The 11,489-nt window shown below is 39.4% G+C and overlaps 1 protein-coding gene and 1 long non-coding RNA gene across 2 annotated transcripts; both read left to right on the top strand.

Annotated features, from left to right (window-relative positions):
* Positions 1-2: 2 nt before the first annotated feature.
* Positions 3-4,929, top strand: LOC145548513 (uncharacterized). The gene is made up of 3 exons (XR_014084517.1): positions 3-3,369; positions 3,878-3,929; positions 4,272-4,929. It is a non-coding gene; the product is annotated as an uncharacterized LOC145548513 (long non-coding RNA).
* A 454-nt stretch (positions 4,930-5,383) lies between these two features.
* Positions 5,384-11,438, top strand: tp53 (tumor protein p53). Its single transcript, XM_008435411.3, has 11 exons — positions 5,384-5,596; positions 7,004-7,076; positions 7,166-7,214; positions 7,327-7,488; positions 8,380-8,554; positions 8,644-8,756; positions 9,263-9,372; positions 9,576-9,694; positions 9,782-9,873; positions 9,951-10,021; positions 10,639-11,438. The coding sequence occupies exons 2-11, from the start codon at positions 7,015-7,017 to the stop codon at positions 10,712-10,714; spliced, it is 1,029 nt and encodes a 342-aa protein (XP_008433633.1). The 5' UTR covers positions 5,384-5,596; positions 7,004-7,014; the 3' UTR covers positions 10,715-11,438.
* Positions 11,439-11,489: the final 51 nt, after the last annotated feature.

The following is an 11,489-nucleotide window of genomic DNA, read 5'->3' as shown; positions in this document are numbered from 1 at the left end:
AGGGAGAAGAGGGGGGAGGAAGGGAAGAGGGAGAGGGGTCGAGACGTAAGCAGGAAGCTGTCTTGACCTTAACTGTCATTGGCTGGAGGGGAGACCCAGAGCCGGCCCAAGGTTACATGAGGTCCTGAGCAGAATCTCATTTGGGGGGATGGGGGGGGGGCACTTCCGGGTGAACTGTTCTCTAGCAAAACTCTGCAGCCTTCGCAGGACAGGTGAATTTATTCTGAGGAATAATCGGTTTTAACGAGTCCTATTTTATTTAAGGACATCAGAGTAAAGTTGGCTGAATTTCAATGCAAGTAACACATCTTGGATTTTTATTTATTTTATTTTTTTTATCTAAAACTATGTTTTATTTTCCTTTTACATCCCCATCACACACTACTTTGAGCTGCCCTATGAATATCGTTTGTCACAAGTTTTCATGCTTAACAAAACAAAGACTTCTTTTAAATCAAACTTGTTCACATAATGTGAACTGATGTGAGTAAGTGGCCCCAACACTGAGGCTCTTGTGAGGATGGATGTCATGAATCATTATGTAAAGATTGTGTTAATATGGTGGTGTTTGATAATGACTCATATCTGCTGAATAGCGTTTTTGTGCAGTTTGTTCCCCTAAATGTGAGAGGTTGCCGTCCATCGTAAACTACGAAGAACTGTACAGGAGGTCAGCTTACCCGTTGTCGGATTGAGTATTTAATGGCGCTTCAGATATAAGTTATTTTTATTGAATAGCATCTAGAGTATTTTATGCATTTCTTTCTTCTAATAAAAAATAAATAAAAAAAAGCACAAAAAAAACAAAAAAAAACCACCAGCTGGTTTAAGGGGCACAGTGCTGTTCTTCGTCCCTCTTCTAAACAAATACATCATAAATTTGATTGTTGGAGATAAAAATACCAAAATCTGCTGAGAATAGTTCAGAGTGATTCAACAGTGAAAGAGGGCTCGTCTCTGCTATTGTCTTTCATCCCGACAGGCTTAAATCTCTTTCTATTTCAGATCACATGCCAAAGAGGTCACATAACCCCCACCCCCCACCCCGCTCTACAGCGCCCCCCTTCGCTGCTGATCCCTGTCTGTCATGTACAACAAAGCTCAATCGTCCCCCAGCAGGCAACAGGTGCACTCTAAATCTGGGCCGTGGCACCTGAATTAGGAGCGTGGGTGTGGTTGGACACAACTTTTATGAGTAAAGGGGTGTGTGCAAGGCATTTGCCAAGCGTCTTTACAGGCCGACACACACCCCCACCAACGTAAATCCTCTGGTGCTTGCTTTTCCCCTTTTGTGAAACAACCTTCCCCCCCTTCCACTTAAAAGCCGAGCCGAGTCATGTGCGACTCCAACTAAATGCAGAGAAACTTTACACCGTCAGCAGTGTGGCGAAGAGCCTCCTGCCGGCATAGTTTGAAGGCTTATGTGTGCAGCCGCCCGGGAGGAGAACGAGACCGGCTGGTCTTCCAGAGGAGATCATATGAATTCATACAGAGACGGCCAAGAACAAGAACAGACTTTGGGAACGGGATACGTTTCCACTGGAACCCGTCACTCTGCTCGTTTTGATTGGAGGCAGGAACAGCCGGGGTTTTTATACGGCGGCCAAGAACATCACACCGCCATAAACATGCACCATGTGACCGCCGTCTAGTGATGCACAGAAACGGCATGTGTAAATAATGTTCCTGCTTGTCATGACCTATATATAAGATGTGTGTGTGTGTGTGTGTGTGTGTGTGTGTGTGTGTGTGTGTGTGTGTGTGTGTGTGTGTGTGTGTGTGTGTGTGTGTGTGTGTGTGTGTGTGTGTGTGTGTGACAGAGTTTTCTGTGGATGTTTGGGGTCAGCTGGTTCAAAATTATGGTACAGTACATCGAGTCATGTGACGGACAGCAGGTGCTGACATTCTGCCGTGATTATTATCTACTACTGCTAGAAATACATGTCCAGTACCATGTAGAGGTTCCTCCTTACCACATGCATGAATTTCATGGTAATGTTTTAACTCAACCCCCTTTTTTTAAGGTGGGATGACTGTAAAAGAAGCAACTTCATAAGCTGGAAATTATTGTGCATTTTCTTCAGTCGAAAATCCACATTTATCCTCTTTTTTTTTTTTTAGATAAATGTCCAAATGTTTGTGATCATGTTATAATCTGACCGCATGTTTGTTTTGTTTTTTTCCATAATTTCAGCTGGATATTTCACCACTCTTCATACAAGGACAGGTAGAAATAATAAAAAATTGTGCATTGACTGGTAAATGCCAGTGAACTCAATTTACATGAGAGTTTTCAGGCGATACTGAAAACTCAAAGTGTTTTACACTAAACCCATATACATTCAGCTATATTAGCAAAAGCACATATTGTAATTCAGTGACATTCATGGAGGCAACTTGGACTGAAGTACCAGATCGACATTCGATGGGGAGAAAACTGGAATCACACCGACAACCTCTCTACCTCAGGAGAACTACTCGTCACGTTGAGCTCCGGTCAATTGGTTGTGATTGTTTTTGTTCTCAAAGGGTTTTAATGTGTGCTTGTGGTCATTATCATGTTGGATCATCCAACATTTTAAACAACAAGCTGCTAATGTAAGATGAAAAGTACCTCATCGTGATGGTGAGTAGTTTATTAAACTAAGCAAAGGTTTAGTTTTATTTTCAACATGGGTTATGAAATTTCTAAAAAAAAAAGTCATAATTCTGACTTGGATTCTTGTAAATTAAAAAGCAAACTTTAAAAGTAAAAAGATGAATGAAGTTTTGGGAAAATAACTAAATATTTATGTCCTCTGACTATGGAAATGGTCCAAACTGCATTTGTTGATCCACGTGGCTGGTGCTAATTTTCAGGAGTCCTTGTTGGAGCGGCGATCGAACCGGCCTCGTTGTGAACTGTGACACTGATTTTCAGTCGCTCACAGTTGTTAGCAGGAGTCTTTTCCCGAACCATTTTTAACTAACTTTATTTCTTCTGGGGGTAACAAACTGAGTCACATTTTGAATGTTGGACACAGTTAAAAAATTACAGCAGGTCAAAGATCTGAAACACATTGCGGTTGTTTTTTGGAGAGGATATGTTACAGCACTTCCTTTTGGTTAAGTTGGGAACTTTCGCGTGCTGTGCAGCTCTCCTGATTCTGATGTGAAACAGCTGGCGAGGCCCTAATGTCACCCATTTTCACAGCTTAGGTTAGTAACTTTGATTTTTAAACGTAACTTGAGTGAAATATTTTCAAGATTTTAAAACTTTTGCAAGATATTCCTTCATTTTTGTTGAGTTTCTGAGTCGTCCACAGCAGACCGACTGATGAGTGTCTGGGAGGCCCGGCCTGACCTCAGCTTACGGCCACATTCTGTTCAGTGAGTTGATTTTTCTTTAATATTAAATACAGTCTTGAAATGTAAATGGTAAAAATAAAAACAAAAAATAATTTCTAAAGGTAATGTATTTTTGAATGAAAATAAAAATAGGGCCTTCTAAAACTGAGATGAAATTATCCACAGTTGGGCTACATTTATTGAAAATAAGATGAATTCCACTGAATTTTATTCAGAAGTAGAAGAGTGACAATGACCTGAATACAATATCTGACATTTTTAAACCATGCATTATTATTTATCCTCTCCATATGCACTGATTTGATCTGTCACGCAGAAATCCAATAGAATATTCATTGAAGTTTGTGAATTTACTGCTACTTAAAACAAAGACTTTCCTGCGACTTAAATACTTTGCTGTAAATTGAGACAAAGGTGTTTATGGTGCACAGAAAAATATGTTTTTTTTTTTCATACATATATTTATTGTTGCATCCCTAATACATGGTAAACACCAAAAATAAAATGAAATTTGTTCTCTTTTTTGCAGGAGGAAACCGGACACAACCAGATGGACCTGCAGAGCGAAGCAGAAATTAAAGGTTTAGTTTTAATAAAAGCATATTTTCATCATGGGTTATGAAGTTTCATAATGGCATTGAACATGGAGGTTAGCAAATTAAAGTCTGGGTATCTTTCAGAGCATGTGGTAAACGACGACTAAAATATTGAATTATACTTGGCGAGGAATTATTACAGCCTTATGCAACAGTGTTATAAAAATAAAACTAATGGTCTGTTAGCCATGACCATTGTATCTATGAGTGTCTGTGCCGTCCTGGAACGGATTCAGAGACGACTCTGTGGCTCCATCAGCACTTTCATTAAAGGTCAAACATCCAGCTGTCCCCCCGAAGTGGAACTAATCAACGCTTTGCATTCAGAGAGATGGAGGCGATCCAAGACTGGGACAGGACTCTGTGGGCGTGACTCCACCTCTGACCAGACACCAGCAGCGTTACACAAACGGCTCTGTGCAACTGCAGCTGACGTTCCTTCTTACAGCTGAAGAGGTAACTGATGGGAGATGACATCAACCAGCCTGCATGAACAGAAAATTAAAAGATTTCAATAAGTAGCAACGCGCAAGAAGCGGATGTCAACTCAGGTATTTTGCTGACCATGTGCAATATATTACGCTGAATAACACCTGGTTTTTATGGTGCTTTTCTTTTCTTTTTTTCCCCCAAAAGGTCTTGAGAGGGGAGGATTGGAAAATATGCTTTTCCCACAAATTAAATGTGCAATATTAATTTTTAGTTTTTGTGAAAACTAAAATTTTTGCGGGGGGAGTGAAGATCCACAAAACATCTCACTCTGTGCAGCATCATTTTGGAAATATGGTTTTGCAGAATTTCACATAGCTGTCCTTTTACATGTTTATTTTAGTATCCATTCGACTGCAAACAAGTCTGACAGCAAGATCCCGCTATACCAATACAGTATAGTGAGCTCTAAACATACTTGTTTACATTATAGCCTTAAATGTCACAATTTTCTCTAAATGAGTTATTTAAATAGTTCTTTTTGTCCCAGGTGGAATTATAACTTTGGAAAAGTTATGCTGCATTATCTCAGTTGTGGGCTGACTTTTAATCAGGATTTTATTGAAAACAAACAGGATTTCAAGATCCAATACGGCTGAATTGAATTTCTGAATCATGAAGTCATGTTCTCCAGAGTCCTCGTCATTTGACTCGAGTGTGCTGCTGCAGAGACTCAAATAAACGTTGGGGGGACGCAGGCCTGCAAGTTTAATGCCTTTCCCTGCTTCAACACACATAATTTCAATAGATGGATGATTAACAGGGTTTTGCTGAATTGCAATCATCTGAATGGGATGTGTTTGAAGCAGGGGAACATCTATGCATGTTAGTGTGCCTTAAGGACCAGAGTTGAGGAAACACTGATTTAGAGAACCACCTATCTAAAACATCCGGTGCTGCTGTGAAAAACATCTAGGAACGCTTTAGCTCTGAGTAACAATGTTGGTTGGTCCTGCGCACAGCACTCGGCTCTCTGATTGGACCACAAAAAGAAGTTCCTCCTCTTTCTACGCTCTGATTGGACCGTACTTGAAGACAAACTCTCACCCATCCCCCTTTGTTTTTTTTAAAGTGGGATTCCCCGACAACGTGCTTTAGTCAGTTCAAAATATTTTGGAAGTGTTTTCTGGACGAATTGGAGGCTTTCCTCTGAAAAACACATTGTGAGTCAACATCTTTGAGCAGTGGTCGCACCACGGTTGACGCGGCTGTGTGGTAAAGAGTACCTGCTCGTCAAATGACTGTTCTTCTTAGCCTAACTTCCTATTTGACCGTTGAGAAGTTTGTAGCAGTTTAAGCTAGCTCTCGGAAAAAATCGTCTAGCAAACGTAGCTAGCCGCTTATGCTAACACGGATACTGCGATAAATGTAAAACGAAATGTAGACTGTGCTGAATGTGTTGTACAGTAGGCGTTCATTTGCTCTTTACATGGGTATTGTGTTTTAGCCTATTGATTTTTTGTGTGTGTGTGTAAACTGTCATTTTATCGATCACCTGTGCTAGCCTCATTCAAGGAAAGCTAACGTCCGTCTTATTAAAAAAATGTACAATGAGTAATGTTTTTATGCTGCTGAGAGTTGTAGGTTTCATTTAAAACTGGGTTGTGGGAATAAAAAACGAATAAAATGTAACAAGTTTACTTGCGGTTTCGTCAGCTTTAGAGTTGCGGCTTTAAGGCCTACCTATTTTGAACTCATCCTGGTTGGGAGAACTGGCGAAATGTTTCATTTTTACCAACACTTTTTCTAACGGGTCTTTTTATTTCTGTTTACAAATTTGAAAAGTATTAGGTCTTTTTTTTCTTTTCTTCTTCTTCAAAGTGCACTTGAAACAAATCAATAAACCAAACTAGGTGACTATTTTGTTGAGTGCAGTTGCTTCAATGTGTCCCTGAAATATTTGTATGTCAAAACTGATGACTTTGATTTGAAGTTTATTGAAATACGTGGATTATTTGTGTAGGTTAGATAGTCAGTCCTTTAAAAGGTGAAGTTTATGTCATTCATTTCCCCATTTCTCATTAAAACCTTCGAAAAGCTGAGGCCCTTTAACTCAAAAATGGTAAATTTAATGTTTTTAAAGAAACCGTAGTGAAACGCTAAGGGTGAATTCAAGGTATTTTTAAGTGTTCATATGTTTAATTGCAGACTGCAGGCCAATTAAATATACAATCACATAATTTTTTTAATCTACATGTCTTCAGATAAAACTGATTTTTGCCTATTAAATTTTCAGCTATAATTACAATGTTACTTTCAATTAAAATGATATAAAATGGGATATTCTAGGCATGTTTATGTTGACAGAAATGATTATTAATTACAAATATTGCCGTTTAACCGCTCCCAACTTCTGTGTAAACCCCATTTTTACACAACACTGTTAAAATATTTAACATTAAATATTTAATTTTTTCCCCCTTTTTTTAATGTGAATATTGTTTTTAGCATTGCTGTGAAACTATAACAAAACTGGTAAAGCATAGACTTGTCATTTTGATTGGAGTGCTGTACACCTCATTATCACATATTAAGTTCTTTCTTCCTCCTCGTCTCCTCTGCCGTCACAGTGAAAGGGAGAATGGACCCCGACTTCAACCTCCCTTTGAGTCAGGACACCTTCCATGATTTATGGAACACTGTGTAAATATCATTTCCACTCTACATAGCAATTTAAAAGTATGTTTACTTGATTACAATTGAACTAATCTTTGCACGTTTGCTTTTTTCAGTGTTTTGTCGACTGAGAATGAGTCTTTGGCTACAGGTGACGGATTGCTGGTAAGCATGCGAAGAAAGTAAAGATTAAACTTATCAAATTAAATGAAAAGGGCAGTGTTTGATTCAGCCTTTCTTTGTGGTAATTCTGTTTTTTTTTTTGTTTTTTTTAAAGGATCTAAATATACATTTTTGGGAGAATGGAGAACTTCCACAGCAGGAAACTAAAAATGTGCCTGCAGCCCCAATGGTCCCTGCAATTTCCAATTACGCGGGAGAATTAGATTTTGCCCTCCGATTTAGCGAGTCTGGCACCGCAAAAAGCGTGACTTCCACGGTAAGTCGCTCATCATTTCTTTTCCATATTTTAATCTGCTGAACTCTTAGCTGTACAATCCCACCATAACGTATTAAATATTAACCCTTTTTGACTAAATTTGTGATAAAAGATTACTTTAACTGAAAAACTATATATTTTGGGAGATTTTTTTCTGCAACCAAACATGATGAGGAGCAGAAATGAGCCTCAAATCTGAGACAAAGGAGCTTTCCATAGCGCCATATTTCTGTACAGCGTTCCTTCCCTCCACAAAACCTATTCAAAGCTCAAACTGGTCCGTTTTAATTTAGTAACGGAAAGTTCACTTGTCAGGATAACGTTTTAATTTAAAACATTTTTATCTAGTGTTGCAAACCATTTAAAACTTTGTAAATTAACAGTGAAGAACAATTCTTACCCTGATTCCGCACCAAAAATCCATTCTTTCGAATCTCTTGCGGTGGCATTCAGGCAGTGTCTCGTTCATTGTGGCGATTCGCTAAAGTTTAAGGGTTGGAGGCCGACACTGAGCTGAACCTACCAATGGCGTTTGTGTTTCCCCGCTGGCTGATCGCCTCTGGCTCACGGTTGGTCGGTTTGGCTGAAGTTGGGGTGGTCTGGACCGAAACTCCCGCCCCCTGCGACCATAAGTCCGCTGTGTGAGAGGAGCAGTTGAGCTGCCATGCACAGCTCTAACATGACGGGACATGTTCCTGCAAGAGGTGCCCCTCAGAACAGAAAGGGTTAAAAGTAGATGACGAAGTAGTTTGATTTATCTCAGCTTTTGAGATAAATCAAAAGGAACAATTCTCTGATTGTCTTTGAAACCAAGCATTAGTGAACAGTTTTGGGTAGAATTGACTCGGTAAGCAGCACCACTGATGGGAACGTCTGTGTCTGTCTCTCTAGTTTTCAGAAAAATTGACCAAACTATTCTGCCAGCTGGCTAAGACCACTCCGATTGGGATTTTGGTTAAGGAGGAGCCTCCGCAGGGCGCCGTCATCAGAGCAACGGCTGTGTATAAAAAGACTGAGCATGTGGCAGAAGTCGTCAAGAGGTGCCCACACCACCAAAGTGAAGACGGTATGGAGCATTTCAATCCTTTAAAAAGTTGTTCAAATGTGATGCACAGGTGAAAATAGTCAGCTTTTCATCTTCAATCTCCTCCTCAGCGTCCGACAACAAGAGCCATCTGATCCGAGTGGAGGGCAGCCAGCTGGCCCAGTACTTTGAGGATCCGAACACCAAAAGGCAGAGCGTGACCGTACCTTACGAACGCCCACAGGTGTCCCAGAGAGAACCACTCCACACTTTGTGCATTACTTTAGAGGGAGATTTTATTACACGTATAAAAGAATTATAATATACAAGTCATAGTCAGATGTCTAAACTGAAAAATGGATTATAGTTATTATTTACAATCCTGGGAGTTAATTTTACTCTGGATTTACTAAATCTGATTCGTCCAGGGCCTCAGAAAAAGAAGTAACGTAAATTATATAGAACATTTTTAAGCTTTTTATTAAACAGGCATGACTTTTATTTTTACATTTAGAAGTATAAATATCAAAGCTTTATAAGCAAAAATCAGATTCGGTTAAATCGGCTCTCTAAACATGAATGCCTGTGGGAATATTTGACCACATGAGACGACGTTGATCCATGCAAGTAGTGGAACGTTGTGAGGCTACAATTTGTCATCTAGTAAATCAGGGCTTCTCAACATATAAAGTTGTTTATCTGAAGACTCCAGGAAGTTTTTCACATTTTCTTTCGGTTTCCTTGTTTCAGCGGGGATCTGAGATGACGACCATCCTGCTGAGTTTTATGTGCAACAGCTCCTGTATGGGAGGCATGAACCGGAGGCCCATCCTCGCCATCCTGACCCTGGAGACCACAGAGTGAGTCGTCGTCTTTATTGGTAGATAAAATGTTAGCTGTAGTAGTTTGGGTCTCACGTTAGTAAAGCTGATAAATGGAATCCAGCAGGACGTAAAGGTTTGTTCCACTCTGAATATATTTGAAAGCATTTTAACATTTCTCTTTCAGCTTTGGTTGTGTTTTTCTTTTAAGCCTTTTTCCTTTTGGTCTTGTTCGACTTTAGGGGGGAGGTTTTGGGCAGGCGGTGCTTCGAGGTCCGTGTCTGTGCCTGTCCAGGCAGGGACCGCAAGACAGAGGAAGAAAACCTGGAGAAAAACGGCACTAAGCAGACAAAGAAAAGAAGTGGGCTTTTAAATTGTTTCATGTGCATGTATAGTAGACTACAGTTTTGCTCCATCTGTCACTCATCATGAGTATTCTTCATTTTAGAGAGCGCTCCTGCTCCAGACACATCCACTGCTAAAAAGTCCAAGTCTGCCTCTAGTGGAGAAGATGAGGACAAGGAGTTGTACACTCTGCAGGTAAGGCCCGTTTCTGCAACTGGATGAAATCACAATATTAGGATGGTTAAACTTTATACTCTCTAACTTTGTTGCAGATACGGGGCCGTGACAGATTCAATATGTTTAAAAACCTGAATGATGGTCTTGAACTGCTGGACAAAACAGGGTAAGGAAAGTCCCGTAAACTACGCCCTGAAACGATCTTTGGACTTTGGTTACATCAGTTACGATGAAGCTCACGAGGTTTTTCCCTTGATCAGGATTTCAGTCGCAGTTGAGAAAAGAGGCAAAAGAAGCACCACGCGCAGGCGTTTAACATAAATGGATAAATTAAAGTTAATTCTAGTTTAAAAATGACACAAACTGAGTTACCCAGAAAATGTGAATATTGCACTTCAACTTTCCCCTCACTTTTCCAAGATCCTGGAAAAATCCATACATTTGTGTTGTGAAGTTTAGAAATGGAAACCTGTACATTTAGTTGATGTTCCTAAAACAAAATCTAGAGGCTGATGTGCTGAAATATGTCAGGTCACAGCAGGAATAACCTGAACACTGTAGGTCAGATGTCCAGTCCTAAAGCTCTAAACTATCTTACAGTTTTTAGATTCCTCTCTTTCTCCACCGTTTGAATCAATTGAATCACTCGTTAGAGGGGATACTCCGAGAGTTGAGAGGACTGGGGTTGGATACACTTTATTGCAGGAAAAACCACAGGAAGATGAGAACCAGATATCTTCATCGGTGTTAAATTTACTTTAATTTCCTTTCTTTTCCCTGTAGGTCCAAGAAAAAACAGGAGCTTCCTGCGCCCTCCAGCGGGAAGAGGCTGCTGAAGGGGGCAAGCGACAGCGACTAGTTACCGTCTTTCATTTGTCTTTTGGTTTATGTTTTTTTTTTATATACTCCATTATTAATTTTTCATTTATAATGGCATTATGTTTTCATTTAAATGTAGTAATTTGTCTTTTTTTTTCTTTTTATATTTTTAAAAATTGCTTAGCTAGGTTCAATTATGTGGAATTAAGTATTGGCCAGTTTTGAGGCAAATTTCTTTCGTTTACTAAAGCTATATTTTCTTATTTCCTTAGTTTAAAGATTAGATGATATCATTTGTGATTTATTTCTTGGGAACAGTTTATTTTTTTTTACATTTTTTTAAGTAGTGTTGGTAGAAGAGGGGCTGGCTGGATCACCCCCAACACTTGATCCTTGTTTTATGTTTTGTGGCCCTTTTTTGAAAACTAATTTAACACTGAATAACCGTCTGTTTTCCTGCCAGCTACTGTATTCAAAATATGAATCGAGTCGCATCTTTACAGCAGTAAAGTTGAAATTTTTTTTGTTTCCTCCTCTAAACCAGTTGAACCACTTTAAGGCACTTTGGCTTGACATTACCAATCACTGACTAAATGACCACTTTAAACATAACACTGCCAGAGAATATTAGGAGGCATTTCTGTAACTTTGTAGTTTAGCGAAAGGTTTCGGTTTCCTTTATATTCTTTAAATTTCATGTATTTTGTACTGACTTTCTGTTTTATACTCGAGCTTTGAGCTGAAATAAACGCATTCCATCTCAATGGCTTCTTGTGTTCTGTCGACGCAAATATTTGAATGATTTGCATGTTTGG

The sequence above is a fragment of the Poecilia reticulata genome, chromosome 18, assembly GCF_904066995.2.
Source record: "Poecilia reticulata chromosome 18, P_reticulata-male-v2, whole genome shotgun sequence".
Classification (NCBI taxonomy): domain Eukaryota; kingdom Metazoa; phylum Chordata; class Actinopteri; order Cyprinodontiformes; family Poeciliidae; genus Poecilia; species Poecilia reticulata.
The sequence above is the reverse complement of the archived record's forward strand: the minus strand, read 5'-3'. Positions and strand labels throughout refer to the sequence as shown.

Coding starts and splice junctions, on each gene's coding strand:
- tp53 (XM_008435411.3), top strand. CDS start 7,015: ATGGACCCCGACTTCAACCTCCCTTTGAGTCAGGACACCTTCCATGAT. Junction 9,695..9,781: donor TAAGCAGACAAAGAAAAGAA/GTGGGCTTTTAA, acceptor TCTTCATTTTAG/AGAGCGCTCCTGCTCCAGAC. Junction 9,874..9,950: donor AGGAGTTGTACACTCTGCAG/GTAAGGCCCGTT, acceptor ACTTTGTTGCAG/ATACGGGGCCGTGACAGATT.